General features: G+C 44.5%; 1 protein-coding gene across 1 annotated transcript in view; it reads left to right on the forward strand.

The window, feature by feature from the left end:
- COX19 (cytochrome c oxidase assembly factor COX19) overlaps nt 1-14,033 on the forward strand; it is a 28,753-nt gene extending 14,720 nt beyond the window's left edge. The window contains exons 2-3 of the mRNA XM_069647218.1: nt 5,962-6,077; nt 13,654-14,033. Of these exons, the coding sequence (XP_069503319.1) occupies nt 5,962-6,077; nt 13,654-13,737 (200 nt within the window). The 3' untranslated portion in view covers nt 13,738-14,033. The remainder of the gene's footprint in view (nt 1-5,961; nt 6,078-13,653) is intronic.
- Nucleotides 14,034-16,600: the final 2,567 nt, after the last annotated feature.

Consider the following 16,600-nt stretch of genomic DNA (forward strand, 5'->3'; position numbering starts at 1 on the left):
TGGCCTCTGGGAGGCAGCCCGTGCCAAACTAAAGTGGGCTTGTGGTGACATGCACCATTTTACAGTAAGAATTTGCAAGGCCTGACTTATCTCACTAATATCTTACTTCAGCGGTATACAAAACTGCTGTATTGTTGCTCATTTTATATCTTGGGTGCAAGTATCTTCTGGTGGCATTAAAAGCATTAGTACACAATTGATAATGAAATGGGTTTGTTTTCTAATCAAGAACAATTTAATTAGCAAACTCTGCTAGTCAATTTTTGAAAACTAATTTATGCCTTAGTGTGAGCACCTGGGCATATGAAGAGGCACCTAATAAATGCATATAAACAAGCCCAAACTATTGACTTTGTCACTCCTTGTTTGATTTAAACCAAGAACATTTTATTTGATCCTTAACTCTGCAGTTACCCAGTGACATGGGTTCATAGTTGAAGGGGGTAGGGCCTCTCCAGTTTTGATGGTCCTGTATTTGCAGTTTTATGGCAAACCCTGCTTGATTGGAAACTCAAAACATAGCGCTTTCTGTATTTGATTGCATCTGCCAAGGGTTTAGCAGTAGGAAATTCTGTTTTATGAACAGAAAGCATCCGCATCTCTGGATTTATTTTATTAATCAAGCACTTTCACCAACGCGCCTTGACAAAGAATGATTTGCAGCAGTACAATAAGATGACAATGATGGTAAAATCCAGAATCAAAAACTAAGCAGATTAAAGACAGAAGATGGGTTTTTAATTGTAAATGAGAAACAAGTGGAAGAGGCACGGATAGCTAGAGGAGAGCATTCCAATGCTTTGGTGCAAAGAGCGAAAAGCAACGGAATTGAGAAAGCACAAGGTGGCTTAGGAACAGACAGAAGATGGACAGATTGGGAACAAAGAGGACGAGTGTAGCAGGAAACACGAGAACATAGATAAGGAGCAAGACCATGAAGAGCTTTGTAAACTAAGCAAGTTTAAATTAAAAAGATAAAGGTCAAAGGAGAGAAGCAGAACAAAGTGAACGCGTAATGTAAGGACGAAAGAGCAGCTGCAAAAGACTGATAGCAGAATTAAATACAGAATGTAGAGGGGTAAGATGTGATTCAGGAAGACCTAGAAAAAGAATAGTAAAGTTGAGAAAAAAAAAAGCAAGTAAATCAAGTTGTGGCCTGAAATGAAAGAAAAGAACGAGCATGACGCAGATTATAATTAACAGGCAGAGTGAGCAGCGTTGGAAATATGTAAAGCAAAATAGAGAGCCGGGTCTAAGATGACTTCAAGATCGTGAGCAAAGGAAGAAAAGGAAAGCAAGGATGGAGGAAAAAGACTAGACAGAGGGGAAGAAGAAAAGAACCTCAGTTTTAGAAGCATTGTTGTGAAGAAAATGTAGAGAGAAAAATGAATGTGTAAATCAACATAGAAATGACAGGAATGCGTAAATTATGTGATCAGAGCAGACAAAGGAATAGCATATGGAGAAGAGAACAAAGAACAGAGCCTTGTGGTACACCATAGAGCAGTGGATAAGTTGGGGGAAAGCTGACCAGCCCAAGAACCTGAATAAATGGTCCGTGAGAGTTAAACCATCTAAGCACAGACCCAGATATGCCCAGAAAAGAGAGAGAGGAGGGTAGGATTGTGTGATCAACCATGACAAAAGCAGCAGAAAGATCAAGAAGACTACAAAGGGAAGATTGTTTATTGTGCCTGACGGAAATAACGAATTTGAGATGTGTGAGAGCAGATTCAATAGAATGAGTGGGACGAAATTCATATTGCAAATGTACTCCTCAAAGAGAATGAAGATGAAGAAAAGAAGAATCTTGAGTGTATAAAACTTGCTCAAGAAGTTTAATTTAAAAGCGTAGCAGGGAAATATGTCAGAAATTAGACGGAAGAGAAGCATCCAACATAGGTGTTTTGGGGACAGAAATAGAATGGGTGTTTGCAGACTTTTCTGTTCCCTCTCCCTCTCCCTCTCCCTCTCCCTCTCCCTCTCCCTCCCCCTCCCCCCCCACACTCTGGTCCTTTGCTCCTCCTATGTTCACATCCATCAGGACCTGCATCCCGATAGCTTCCTCTGCCGTCTTCCTGCACTTAGTTAAACAAACTTTTATCCTGCACATTGACACCCCTGCAAGTAACAATGCTCCCATTATTACTTTTAGTCCGTCGGACAACCATGGTCGGCATCCATGACCCTATGTACGCTATCCATCTCTGGTCCTTTCCCGTCCCCTTTGCTTCTTCCATTTGGCATGCATCTGGGATAGTTGAAATACTGCTTCCGACAGGGTACCTTTGTCATTGGCAGGATTGAACGTGCAACAGGAACTCCCAAATTGTGCGCACTCTCCAACTTCCATTGCTGTGAGCAGATCCAGAACGTATCTATTCTGGAGCGCCACCAAGCTCACTGCTCGGAGCTCTTCTTTTATTGCGTTGAAGCCATTCACTGTGGAGTTGATAGTTACCATCAGCTCCCAACTGGTGATCTGTAGCTATTTCGCATTTGTACAAGTCTGTACAGATGGTATAAGAACATTTTTGTTCCGCTTAATAGTCTGTGTTCTGCTGGCACTTCATCTAGTGCTGTTTCTGATGCTTCTGAGAAGTAATTGTCACCTCCTTTACTCTATTCAATTCAGCTGGCTTCTCGTCCTTGCCTGTTTGTTCCTCCTTCACAGATCTCTTCTTCCTTTTGTTGGTGTCCCTCTCGGGAACTCATCGAGCTTCACATCTTTCCGTGGCACGACCAATGACAGCATATTGATGTGTGCCAATGAGCAATCTCGTCCTCAGTTGGGTGGCAGCTTCTCGTATACCTTTTGATCTGCATGCCCAGTAGTGGTCCATCAATACTGCTGTGCCTGCCTCCATTGCTGCATGTTTCTCTATGCTCCTGCATCCAGCATTCTCGCCAACTTCTACTTCACTGTTATTCTGATAACATAGTGCTAGTGTCTTCAGGGGTATTATTGACCCCGAGCCCATGTTGCTACAAAATCATCTGCAAAGCTCAGTCTCCATGTCCATGTCCGTGTTCGGTTTCAGGCTAAGGTCGATATCCCTAAAGTCATAACTGCAACCCCCCCCTCCCCCCTCCATGCCCCTAGGCCAGTTCTGACCCCTTCCACTGTGCTCCTGTCCTGTGAACTTGTGCTATCTGGCTCTGTGCGTCTCGTCCCTCCAAGTCTGCGGTCTCCTCTGTCGGTTGTCCATTGTGTTTTTACTGCCCGTATTGCTCGCTCGTCGTCCTCCCTGTGCGCGCGTTCCCTTGCTAGTCTGTTCACCTGTAACTTCCTCTGTGTCCTCTCGACCAACTTCCGTGTTTTCTGCTCAGCTATTTCCCTTCGCCTCTCGATCTCTTCCAGTTCCATTGTCTTTCTGTCCTGCTGCTCCTGTTCCACCCTTTTCCGCTCTCTGCGATCCCTTTCGATCCTTTCTTCTTTCCCTCTCCTCCTCTTTACTTTGTTCCCTATCCTCTTTCTAATTTCTCTTCTCCCTATCTGTCTCCACCATTATCTCAGCCCAGTCTGTGTCACTGCTCTGCTTCAGACCTTCAATTGCCTTAGCTGCCCCCTCTGCTTCCCCATCTGCCTTTCCTTCCAACTTCAGGAGTATCTGTCCTCCTATTCACTTGTTTGTGGCTATGCTTCCAAGACCCCTCCTTTGCCCCCTCTGCGCCTCGCTGCTCGCCTCTCGTTCAGAAGCTGGCTGCCCTGTGCCTTTCTGCCCCTTTTCCTTTGTATAAGGTTGAGGCTTGTGTGTCTGATTTGAATACCCTTCTGCTGCTGTCAATTCCCGTAATGCTCTTACTACTTGTAACGGATACACCCCTTGCTCATAGTCTGTGTTGTCCGAGGCCACACTCAGAGGGAAATGGGGGCAGGGGGGTGGGGATGAGCGCCTGGCTCCTTCAGCTCCTGCTGGCTCAGCATCCACTGACCCCTTGCTGCATCCCCCTCACCCCCCTGGAACATGCGCCACAATTTGAACTTGGCCATGCGTTTTGCTAACTTCTTCCGCTTATAGGCACCCTGTATGTGTCAGTAGTGATTGCCCCATGTCTTTGGAGAAACATCTGCAAGGTGGCCATGTTTAATTAACTTTCCCTCAGTGCTTTTGGACCATTCTATGCTATGTTTATTTACATATCTTCTCCCTTTAGGGTGGGAGTGTCTTACACAGGTGTTGTAGGGGCGTGTCACCCCTGCACTTCCTCTGATACATTTGCTCTCCTGTATGTCCATGCGACTATTGGCTTTAAGCATCAGCAAGCTAGCTCAGGATCTCATGTGCCTTGCGGTTTCTGCGTTACTGCATTTGGCTAATGACAAAATAATAGCAAAACAGTATGTAGATGTATCTGTCCTCTAACTATGGAACTGTGCACTCATGTTCTTCCTGTATTCAGTGGTGTGGGTCTATTTAGTGCAGTGTGGACTGCACATGTGCTTCATGTCTAACACTGCTATGTCGTGGTGTCTCTAATGACGTCAGCAACATGGCTTCTTGGTGCTTAGTCCAGGCTGTCCATATAGGTGTCTCTGACCATAGTATTCAGCTCTTCACTCGTGCATGGATAGATTTGTATTGCACCTGGTCTGTATGACAGATTGAAAGGGTACCTCAGTGTATTTGTTGATCATTGGTGCATTTGGTATTCTGCCGAAATAGAATGGGTGGTTGCAGGCTTTTCTGGCCTTTCGTCTTGCCATGAACTTGATGGGAGGGGAGTGGGTGGTCCCAGGATCCCGACTCCCTCTTCACGCTTCTTAAGGATAGGAATAATAACTGCATGTTTAAATGAAGATGGAAAAGAAGCAGATTCAAGCGCGCAATTAGAGAAGTGAGCTATGCGACCAATAGAGGATTGATAGAAGGAATCAAAGCAATAGGAATCTGGTCCACTGGGGACGGGTAGAATGCGCTCTTGTCAGGAATAAAGAGGTATTGTAATCTGATAGGAGGAAAGTGAGAGGGAAATCTCATGGACAACTCGGAGAAGAAGGTGACCGGAAGAAGGTAAAGATGAACGAAGAGTAGTCCCTTTAGAAGTGGCAAAGTCAGTAACCGAATGAGGAGGAGACGGAGAAGGATCAGGAGGGCGAGGAGAAAGAATGGAACTTAACAATTGGAAAAGACACTGGGGATGGTGGGAGTGAGAGAGCATAAGAGGAAAAGTACAGTTTTTTGGGATGTAAAAGAGTAGAATCTTAAGACGAATGAAGGGAAGATAAAGTTAGCAAATCTTCAGGAGCACAAACCCTCTTCCAACTACTTTCAGTCTTATGCAGAGAGGAACACAGAGCAGGAGAAAGCCAAGGTTGATATGGTGTTTTAGAGGGACTAAATGGCCGTCTGGGTGAAAATGATCAAATCTAGAGCTGATTCAAGATGAGTAGAGGCTTAGTCGGCTGAAAGAGAAGAAAATTGACTAAGAGGAGGATTGTGAAAGGCAGAGAAGAGAATGTAATAGCGTTAAAAGAGCAAAGATTGCGACGAGAGAGTGATAGAGGATTGTAATGGAGAACTCTGCTGCCTTTGCCTTGGTACCTGCAGAAAATTCTTCAAGTAGAATATAACCAATTATGTTTGCTCAATATTAGCTTCACAAGAAGCATGTACTGTAAAAGGGATGATTTGTGGTTTCATTTTTTTCCTAAACTCCATTTTACTCCCTGACTTCTAAAGTAAGAATTTAGTATGAGTGATCTATCGCTGAAGTCCTTCCTTGTTATAAAAAAAGAATAGCCAAAGAAATTGCTTCTATGAAAACATGAGTGCATTCATTTCGATGATAAAGAGTAAGGATTTATTAATCGGATGTTTTTTTATGACTGTGACAATTAATTGAATCTGTTATTTTCAAAGCATATTTAGTTAAAAATGTTCTTCAAAATGTTGTGACAAATTAATTTGCCATTTAGAAAACTCATTTATTTATTCCCCACCTGCCCCCCCTTTCCAGGTGAATGCAAAGATTTCAAAGAGCGGTTCATGAAGTGCCTTCGAGCAAACCACTTTGAAAATACACCCTGCAGAATTGAATCAAAGGAATACTTAGAATGCAGAATGGAGAGGCAAGTACGCAGCCTGGGAATAAGCTTAATGTAAAGGACAATTGAAGATGCATATTCACTGTGCCAGGGACACTACTAGAATTAACTCGGGCCATGTTTTTATGACTAAATGTCATAACATCATGGCACATGACATGTCAAAATGTCGGGGCTGTACATAAAGGAAAAAGGAAAATGCAAGTACAATATGCATTGATGCATATAAACCACGCGTTCTCTGCAAAGGGATGTTATGGTCCAATGCAAAAGCTAAACACTGAACTATCTACGTTCTAATTAGCCACACAGCCTTAACCCTGCACTATGCATGATTTTACATATGACATTACATATGAGTTCACCAATAACCAGATCAAGCAGTGATCATGCTCCCGGAATGCCCTTCATCTTGCCCCAGGTAAAATAAACGTAACCTGAAGGCATAGCTTGCAGCAATGCTTTGTGGCTGCTATGCATTAGGCATGACCTACAGCGCTGAAATAGTTACTTCTACAAACTGTAACTAAACTGCCTGGTCTACATTTGTGGTCACTGCACGCTGACCATGGCCCACAGCCAGGTACCAGGCATAATCCCACGAAATGGTGTAGCCACTGGGCATGACTTTAAGGTGTACCCCAAGCACAGCGACCATAACTAGAATATCTTCTTGCATGACCTATGATTATGCACAGGGCATAATTCAACTGACTACTGAGCTTGCATGGCTGCACCCAGGACCTGCAGGTGTGCAACTGGCATGGCTTTTGATGCCCAGGGACTGGAAAGTTAGCTGTGGTCGCCAGATGTCGTGGTCACACCCCCGGCACAGTAGCCTCGCCTGCAGTGCCCACAGTGTGACAAACTAACAAGTGTATTAATCGTAACCACTGAAATTGCCATGGGCATCATAACACTTCCTTACCTTTTAGCTTGCACCAGCAATATTTTAGTACATCCTATAGAATCCAGTCTGAAACTCGGACCATTACTTAACAAGAAACGATACCCGTGTCCAAGCTGATGAAGTCCTGTGCACCTTGATGCTTTGGAGAGGGTTGAAACATGCATGTTTGGATGAAGCGTCCATCTTATTCCTCACCCCTAGGGTAACCAGATGTCCTGCATCAGGTGCTCTGTACTCCTGTCCTGCGAGGTTTTCATTTAAAAACCATGTACTCGTTTTGGGTAGATGGAGTTTACCAGCAAACATAATATATTACAGCATGGAGATTTTACACTATCACTTTACCATCCAGAGGCTGGCTGAGCACCCAACCCTTCTTAAAAAAAAAAATAAATAAAAAAAACATTATTGCACATATAATCAAATAATGACTGTGCAATCTCCATTATAAGATATTTCCAATATAAATGACATCCATACAATTCATAAAAGCAAAATAAGAAACCCATCCAATTCACAAACCAAGTTCAGAAAATATTTCCATCACATAATCGCAGTAGTTAACATAATATTAAGATCATCCTCACCCATAAAAGGTTGCCAGTGCTCCTCTAAAACAATCATTCCCGTATTTAATAAAATATTGGTACCTAATGACAATGAACAAACGAATGCCTTATAGTTTCAATAACGCATCCCCAGAACCGCTGCTCACGTGCAATGCCAATGCGTGCACCAATGGCTTCAATTGACGGCATAGTTACATTTAATTAATATATATTTCCTAACTATGGCAGCGTTTGGATAAGTCATGAGGTATTTAGGTTTGTTCATCCTTTCATCATAGTAGCCAATGAAGTCATTGTTTTTCTTTGTAGCCAGATCAACAAACAGCTGTTCTCTATTAGTGATTTTCAACAACCTCTTCACCCTATATGTATGCTTGGAGAATGTCAATCCCCCCGAGCTGCCACCCAATGGGTCGGTTCTGTAAACCTGTCTTTGTTGCCTAAACAGTTGCGCATGGGCGTTTTCTGGTCACTATGTGAACGAGAGCAAACGGTTTCATATAATTTATTTTCTTGGTTAGCAATAATGGGTACTCACAGGGCATACTTCGAGGAAGCCTGAGGAGTGTCTTCAGTGCTTCAGTGGGGGCGCTGTTGCGCAGCAGACCGATGGAGACGTGCGCTTTTGCCACTCCGCCGAGTCCACGGACATCCTGCATTTATATCCCGTTTCCAGGGATAACTAAACATTTCCCTTAGTGGAGTGAAGTCGCTGAACGCTCTAGCTCCAAAACTTTGCAATCCCTCTCGAAATCGGGGCTGAGGGGACCTCATGCCACTGCCTGTGAGTGGCAGACTAGATTTGGCACCATTTCAGAGCCGGGAGCAGGGAGCCGTTGGAAGGTGGCTGCGGCGCTGCACGTCCCTCGGATCAGAGTGACCAGGCAGCTGGATTGGAGAGAATCGGAGGAGCACCCAGAGGCCAACAGACACCTGGTGGCTGCGAAGGCTGCGGCTTGACACACTTCCAGACTGCGGGCGCTGCTGAGGGACTCTGGTGGAGGGAGGACCCGAGCAGACCTTGACGAGGATTGTCGGGGAGGGCAGATCCCCTCCAACTGACCCCCCGCCCCCTACACCCTCCCCAGCCATAGAACACAGAGCTGCACCCTCTGGGCTGTCGGGCAGAGGCACCTTCTGGTGACCGGAACAAGAGCAGTATGTCCCCGGGCTGATGACGATGAAACAGAAATAGCAGGATCTGTGACCAGGTAGCAGCAGGCAAAGAACTGTGCAGGCCGGCGCAGAATGCAGTGAGGACGGGAGCGGGGCACATTAGCAACACCAGACATCCGCTGTGGGTGCTCCCCCTAGCCCAACATAACACTTGGTGACAACCACTCCCTGTCATTGGGCCACCTACCACCCCCACTGGAACACTATAAATCACTGCAGATATTGAACGAAAAGTGGCAGAGGGCCTGGAAGGCTCACAGAAGGGGGCACTCCAAGGCGGCTCTGCGCTGGAACGAGCAGTGACCTCCCTGGAGAATTGGTGAAGGCCTGGGGCACAAATAGGACCGTGCACCCGACACCGCATAATTATCCCCGAGGCAGGAGGCCACCACTACAAAACAACCACCAACACGGCAGCCACAACATGGGGGGCATACACCACTCACAAGAGGGTGTAGTCCTGCAATCTTCCTACAATGAGAAGCAAACAAACCCAGGAATGCCCCGGAGAGGACAGACTCAGTGCAAGGCACTGGCTGAAGATAAGGCGGACTGCCAGACGAAGATAGTATAGACCCGCCACGGCTGCGGAGAGACGTGAACCCGCAATGCTGGTGATTGAAGCTCAAGAAAACCATGGTCAAAGACAAATGTAAAATATCTGGGCTACAAAGCAAGATGGACGAATTTACAGTGGGGGCGGCCCAACTGCCCACGGTCTAAACACAGGAGGCTGGCCACGGAGGTGGAGGAGGAAGCCGCCGACCCCCAGATCTCCATCCGGACATCCCTAGAAAGTAAAGTGGACGGCCTTGCAGCGGAAGCGTCCCTCCTGTGTCAGGACCTACGGAACCGGTCAACAAGGATAGGGGAAGCTGAACAACGTATCTCAGATGCCAAAGATGCTATTAAAAGGCTGGAGAAGCGGCTCACAACTGTTACCCAGAAGCTCACGCATCTGTAAAACAGGGCAGAAGACAGTCAAGGCAGGAACCGCTGTAACAATCTCCGCATCCTAGGGATGCCCGAGAAGGAGGAAGGCCCTAGCATGGAGCTCTTCTTGGAAGATTGGGTGACAGACCTGTTTGCCCCTAAACCACTTTCTAAATTCTTCTCTGTGGAAAGAGCGCAAAGAATCCCAAAGGGCCGGCCCACCCCTGGGGCGCCTCCCCGGACAATTCTAGCGAGGCTATTGAACTACTGAGACAGATAGGGATGCCTTCCTACAAATGGCATGGGCCAAGGGCCCTATCGCCTACAACGGCCATCGGGTGGGCTTTTTCCAGACTACACAGAGCAGTCCAGAAGGCACGTCAATCATGATTCGTTCCAAAGAAAGCTGCATTCGATGGGCATCAAATATGCCTTCTTTTTCTCCGGCCCAGCTTAAGGTCCAGAATGGAGGGTCCATCCATCTCTTCCACATCCCAAAGGAGGCATGGGCCTGGCTAGAGAATCGGGTCTTATCAGGACCAGAAACTCAACCGACAAGCAGCAACGTGAGCCACTGCAAGACTGCCTGCTGCACACCGACGATATTCAAACCCAGAGAAGTTGACTCTGACAAGGCCCGATCTGAAATGAGGGGGTGGGGGGGATGGGGCAGAGCTAATCAACGACTGAAGATCCAGCTATACAAGTAGCGACTGAGAACTGAAGGACAATATTATGAGGTACCAGGCATAGGCGGCCACAGGACCGGAGTGTGCGCTGTGGTGGCTGGGCCAGCAGAACCCCTGTAGATGTTTTGTGTTGGGCTTGGCACCTGTTGGTGCAATTTTGGGCGACTGGTGCTTCAAGTTGGAGGGGGCGGGGGGTGTGGAGTACGGGGTGAGATTGGTAGGATCTATTTTAGGGGGATATTATATAAGGTTTGGCTGGATGGCAGTGAAATGCAGCGAAGTTCGGGAATGCAAGAAGGCAATGCAGCAGTGGGGGGGAGGGGGGGGGGGTGGCCGGGCATTAAACAAGGTGGTGGAGGGGCCTCGGTTCAGGTACACCCACAACGTTTTTGGTGGGATAATGGCTGAAGGGGAAAATCTCCATGTTGACATGGAATGTCAATGGGCTGGGCTCCAGTGTCAAGCCTGGCGCTCCAGTTTTTGAACAGACACTCCCTGGACATAGTGCTCCTGACCAACACAGCTGGGGAGGGCGGGTGCCGGGGGCGTGTAAACTGTTCAGAAGGACGAACTACAATAAGGTATACCATGCTGGCTTCTCGAGAGGGGTGATGATTCTGATCCACAAGTGAATCCCCTTTCATCTCAGAGAGATCTGACCGCAGGGGGTAGATATGTATTAAAAGGGGAGATATATGGGTGTTGGTGGCTGTCTATGCCCTGCCCCCCCTCACGCTAGAACTCCTGAATGACCTGCAGGGCCTTCTACTCCTGGATTCGGCAGTGATCGGGGCAGGACTTCAATGAGGTCATGGACCTGAGGGAAGATCGCACACACCTGGGAAATAGGAACCCAACCCTCACCAAGTTACGATCCTTCACTTCAGCGCTAGGCCTGGTAGATGCCTGGCCTAGATCAGAGGCGGGCTACTCCTTTTTCTCAAACGCTCATGGCTCCATGTCATGGCATTGACGGATCTTCACATGTCATCATGGGCACCTTGTCGTCTCATACTTCCTTCTCTGCCTGTGGTGTCCCCCAGGGATCTATCCTCTCCCTCTGGCTCTTTAACATCTACCTTGCTCAGCTAGCACGCCTCCTCTCCCCCAACTTCCAGAGTTATGCAGACGACACTCAACATTTTCAGACTTCCTGCTGACTCACTCGCACCCTCCTTCATCCCTGAGTCTCTCTCTGCCAACCAGCCTTGGTGCACTTCCAATAATCTCTTCCTCAATGCCAGCAAAACTGAGATCCTTCCTATTGGGACCCCTGCTCCCTCCTCCTCTTCTCTCTGGCCTCCCACTTTGGGCTCTCCCCCGGCTCTTTCTGAAGGCAGAAACCTTGTAGTCCTCTTTGACTCCTCTTTATCATTCCTCCCTCACACGCAGGACATTGTAAAGAAGTCACACTTCCAACTCTTCCTTCTCAAAGGAATTCTCTCATTTCTCACTTTCCCCCAGAAGCTCAATGTTTCCCGAGCCCTGGTTCTCTCTAGGCTTGACTTTTGCAACAGCCTCCTCCTCAATCTACCCTCTTCCACTCTGCGACCCCTCCAGTTAATCCAGAATAGGGCAGCAAGACTTATTCTTGACCTTAAGCTCAGCGACTGCATCTCTCCTGCCCTAAAGAGACTCCACTGGCTCCCGGTTACTGCACGGATCAAATTAAAATCCCTCTGCATCATCCACAAGGCTGATTGGGACCGGGGATCACACTATCTGCAACTCTTACCAAATACTCTCCTTCTAGACCTCTACGCCCCTCTGGCACCAACTCTGTGTGTAAGTGTTTTGCTAAACAGAGCAGGAGGCCGCTCGCTTTCCTCAGCTGGATCCCTCCTCTGGAACAGCCTCCCGCCTCCCTCTGCGTCTTGAGCAGAACCTTCTGTAGTTCTGAAAGTACCTCAAGACGCTCCTCTTTTCCTCCTTCTTTCTTCCTCTGCTAATCCCCCAATTGATGTGATTGGTGTCTTGAACCCTTATGCATCCTCTGGGCCTCTGACCATTCACACCCAATCTTCCCAGCATCTGACTTCCTCAGCACTTGCCTCGGCATACCCTGTGTACTGGAGAGTCGCACTTTCCACCCAATGCGGCTACTGGCCATATAGCACTTAGGCATAGTAGATTTGGTTGTTCCTTCCCCGTCTGTATGTTTTGTATTTAATGATACTGATATCCCATGTTCCCTCCCTGCTGCCCTCTGGGCCCTTTGAAACAGAATATATTTCCTGTATAAGCACCTAACAAGCAAACAATAAATAAATCAAATTGTTGTGGATGGGAGAAGCCTGTTACGTTCATTACAGTTGCTTAACCATCAATTAGTACTCAGTAAGTGTTTGCTTTTATAAGTCATGTTGAACTGTTATTTAACATTAGTACAGACGTTGCATACGTTTCACGATATTACAGATTACTAGTTTGCTACATCACATTACAATGAAAGCTTGCAATCATAAGGTAATTTCGCATTTTGACATTTGCCTATGAAACATTGTCATCTGTGCATCTCTGGAGGAAAGGAGGAGTTCTTTAGTCCATTTATTTCGCTTGAAGAAAACCAAGAATGGAAATGTGGTGTCGAGAGGAAATTGAGTCATCCGACCACACTAAATGCAAAATATGTTTGTAAGTGTCCAGAGTAGTTCACTCACAATAGAGAAAATTCGATTGCAGGCTTGATTGTTCGCAAAATGGAAGAGCAAGATTTGCCCCGTTTTTCTTGGCTCCTGCTTCATCCTAGTGCAAGTCTAGAATTATACTTGGGCAAATGCGAGGATACAATTGTATTACCTTTCCTTTTAGAAGTATTTCTTTCCAACCCTTACAAAAATGCACCTTTGTACATTAACATTCATAATGTCTGATCAATGTTCAAGACATCCGCTATGGCTTGTATTCAAGCTTATTTACACATTTGCTAATTTACTCCTATGATGTAAGGAATGTTAGCTAGCAAACATTTGTAAATTATGCTTATGCGTAAAAAATACCTGAAATAGACTGCTTGAATTTCCATGAACATTTTTGTTTTTCCTTTTTTTTTTTTTAAACTCGCTGTGATTTGAGTTTGATGAGTAAGAGGTGTTTTAATCATACTGAGTGAGGGTTGACAAAGTATTATGAGGGAGGCGTCTGGTTAAATGCAGGAAATCCATAAACAATTTGTGTGAAAATGCAGATCTGCATCACTGTGTTTAATTTGTGTATTGGCAATCTTTATTGAATAGTGAAACGAACACACTTTTAGCATTCACTGTGAACAGAAGTGCATGGTTTAAACTGCTAATTATTTTCTTTTCGTTTTGTTCATATAGGCAGCTCATGTCGAAAGAACCTCTGGAAAAATTGGGATTTAAAGACCTAGTAGACGATGTGAAAGAAACAGATGATAGGACATCATAGAAGCAACTTCCACAAGGAATCAAGCATGAACTGTAGTACATATTGTACATATTTATCTATTTTATTAGTTGCCCCCAGAAGAACAGTAAAAACATCAATTTAATGAAAAAGGGCAGTGTTGGCCATGAAACCATGCCGGCACCTTGGAAAATGTAATTATATGTTTTTGTTTCTTTCTATGATGCACACCCAATGACTGTCTTTTATAGCAATTACATTGTTTGAAAATTGAATCCACTGTGACTATACCTGATTTATTAAATAAAGCGTTTGTATTCAGTGCAATTTTAGGACAACATCGATTATACGTATTGCTTTCATTAAAACTGTTGGTGTTTGCATTCATTACAGTGTTTGCATGAAATGGTCATGAAAAGCAACATAACAATTAGGAGGGTGTTACTATGGATTGGGAAGAAATGAACACTACGGTAAGTATGTTTTTCCACAATATACATGAATGAAACCTCTTTATTCAGTTTATTATCAAAATATGTTGGAACTAAAACGTGTTCAAAGATATGTCTGTATTAAACGATCAAGGTTAGTGTAGTTTTAGGACATCTAAGACGTTTATACTGGCATGCCAAGTCTTTCTACATTTCAGAAAACCAGATATAAAATTATTAGTAACCATTTTTTGAAGAACTTTTAAAGAAGTCCCTTCAAAAATCTATTGGCATGAGTCCTTTTCAGTGCATTGTCAGACCATTGCTGGAAAATGGGTGTAGTCCCTTAAATTCACTTCAGAGTGATACTGGAGCACAAATTCCTCTTTGGGCAAATGAACAATTACAAATCTGCTCTCCTTGGAAGTTCTGGAAAAACCATCATTGAAAATATATACATTGGCACTGGTCTTAATTAAATGCACTTGTATGGTAGTTGCTATTTCATATTCACTGTGTTTAAGTTGCTAAAATTGCAATATGAAATAAAACTTTACATACAGTAGCCCATTTTATAGTGTAGATCTTCTTTCTGAAAGACCAACAAAATAATAATTTACATTGTTTTCAAATGGAGGGAATCCCGCACCTATGCTTATAATACATTTTTACTAAGTGCAATTTTGTTTTTAGGAGTTTTTGCTCGTTCCTAACTATTGTGAGCCTGACTATTTGGTTGAAAACAAATATTTTCCAATTATATATTTCTTGAGTAGAATTTTAAAATGCAAAACTGAATTGCTATTTTCTCAAATGATGCGTTCTTCTCTGCACTTTTCAAAAGCATCCGTAGAATCGGATTGACACCTCCCTGATAGCATTCAGAAAAATGTGCTCTCAGAAGTTCTGCAGGCTCTCATTGAAGTCCTAGATTTGATGGGTTTCTCCTTCCTGGAGCTATGCTGCCAGCAATGACTCCTCAATCCTACTCCGATTTAGAAAGGTTGTGGCATCCTGATAAGTGCTTACAGATGGTCCTATGTTGGTCCATAAGCAAGAGTGTAAATAACAGAAAGGTAGATCACCCACATTACAGCTTCCACCTTGATGACACCAGATCCCATCATTTCGCGCCTAGAAACATTTGTGTACAGGTGCATTATAAATGCCATATCTCCCTTCTCCACCCTTCAATATTCAGTCATTTGCACTACACAAAAACTCTTAATACGTTTAATTTTTTGTTTTCGTGTATCCATGGGTAGAATTCACACTCACATCTATAAATACTGACGTGTAAGAGATGATCATGTACAATAAAGTTTCAATCATAAGAATACACCCACATTTCAAACACTGTATTCAAAAATAATAAACTTACATTCCAACTTGAATGATTAATTACAAGTCTGAATTCATTCATAACAGAAAAACGTTGAAAACTGTCACAACCAAAGCAACAGTTAGTCCTGGCATGTAAAGTCCCAACATTACACTATTTTGCCGAAATCGGTGTCTTGTCTGGAGCCTAAAGACATCCACAACAAATAGGACTGTAGGTAGCTGTGTAGGACCAGATCCCTCACCAGGGACTCACAATATAGTGTGTGGATGTACCAACAATAAAGTCCTTTGTGAAGAAGATAAAGGCTGCAATAGAACCAAAGTTCAACATTCATACCATTGTTGTTCTAATAGTGAAGTTGTTGACTGCTCTGCATTTTTCTTTTTCTGTCTTCTATTGCCAAAGTTAATGGTATATCATGGCCAACGTTTAGAATTACTGTGACTGCAGAATGACTCCCATAATAATCAGGATCCACTCCTTGTTTGGCAACTGATTTAGCCACAGTCCTGTGTAGGCAATTTATTGACAAGGTTTAAGGGATGCAATTGACTGCATCCACCTAGATGTTGTACCCCATAATTCCAACAAATTGTACACAAACCTCTACACCAAACCGACAGCTTAGACTGACCATTCCAGTAGCTATCACCCAAGTCCAAAGTCTGAGACACAATTTCCGAGTCAGCCAATTTTCAAAAGCGGAAGAAACTATGCTTTCAGAATTGCGAAGGTGGTGCTGCACCTCTAACAAAAACACTACTGATGCGTTCTTCCAAAGTGACATTGTGCAAAGAAAAGAAGTTGTTCCATGAGACACGACTAATTCTAGAGCTCAGGAGCCTCAATACTTATAATACTTATAAATAAGAATGTGAAATTGGTTTACAAAAAACTCCCCACTTGTAAAGGCAGAAGGCAAACCCCATACCATTACATATGCTTTCTTCTCAGTTAAGAGCTGAATCTTGTTTAAACACAATCGCCTACCCAATCATGGAAACGATCATCAGCGGCAGACAATTGCAAATGTGAAACCTACCCCATAACAGTTACAAGAAAAGCCTTTGTCTACATGCTGCAATAACAAAAACGTTGTTCATGGCTTTATTTCCCCATACAATCTCCT

This window comes from Ambystoma mexicanum, chromosome 2q, assembly GCF_040938575.1.
Source record: "Ambystoma mexicanum isolate Mex_15411 chromosome 2q, UKY_AmexF1_1, whole genome shotgun sequence".
Classification (NCBI taxonomy): Eukaryota; Metazoa; Chordata; class Amphibia; order Caudata; family Ambystomatidae; genus Ambystoma; species Ambystoma mexicanum.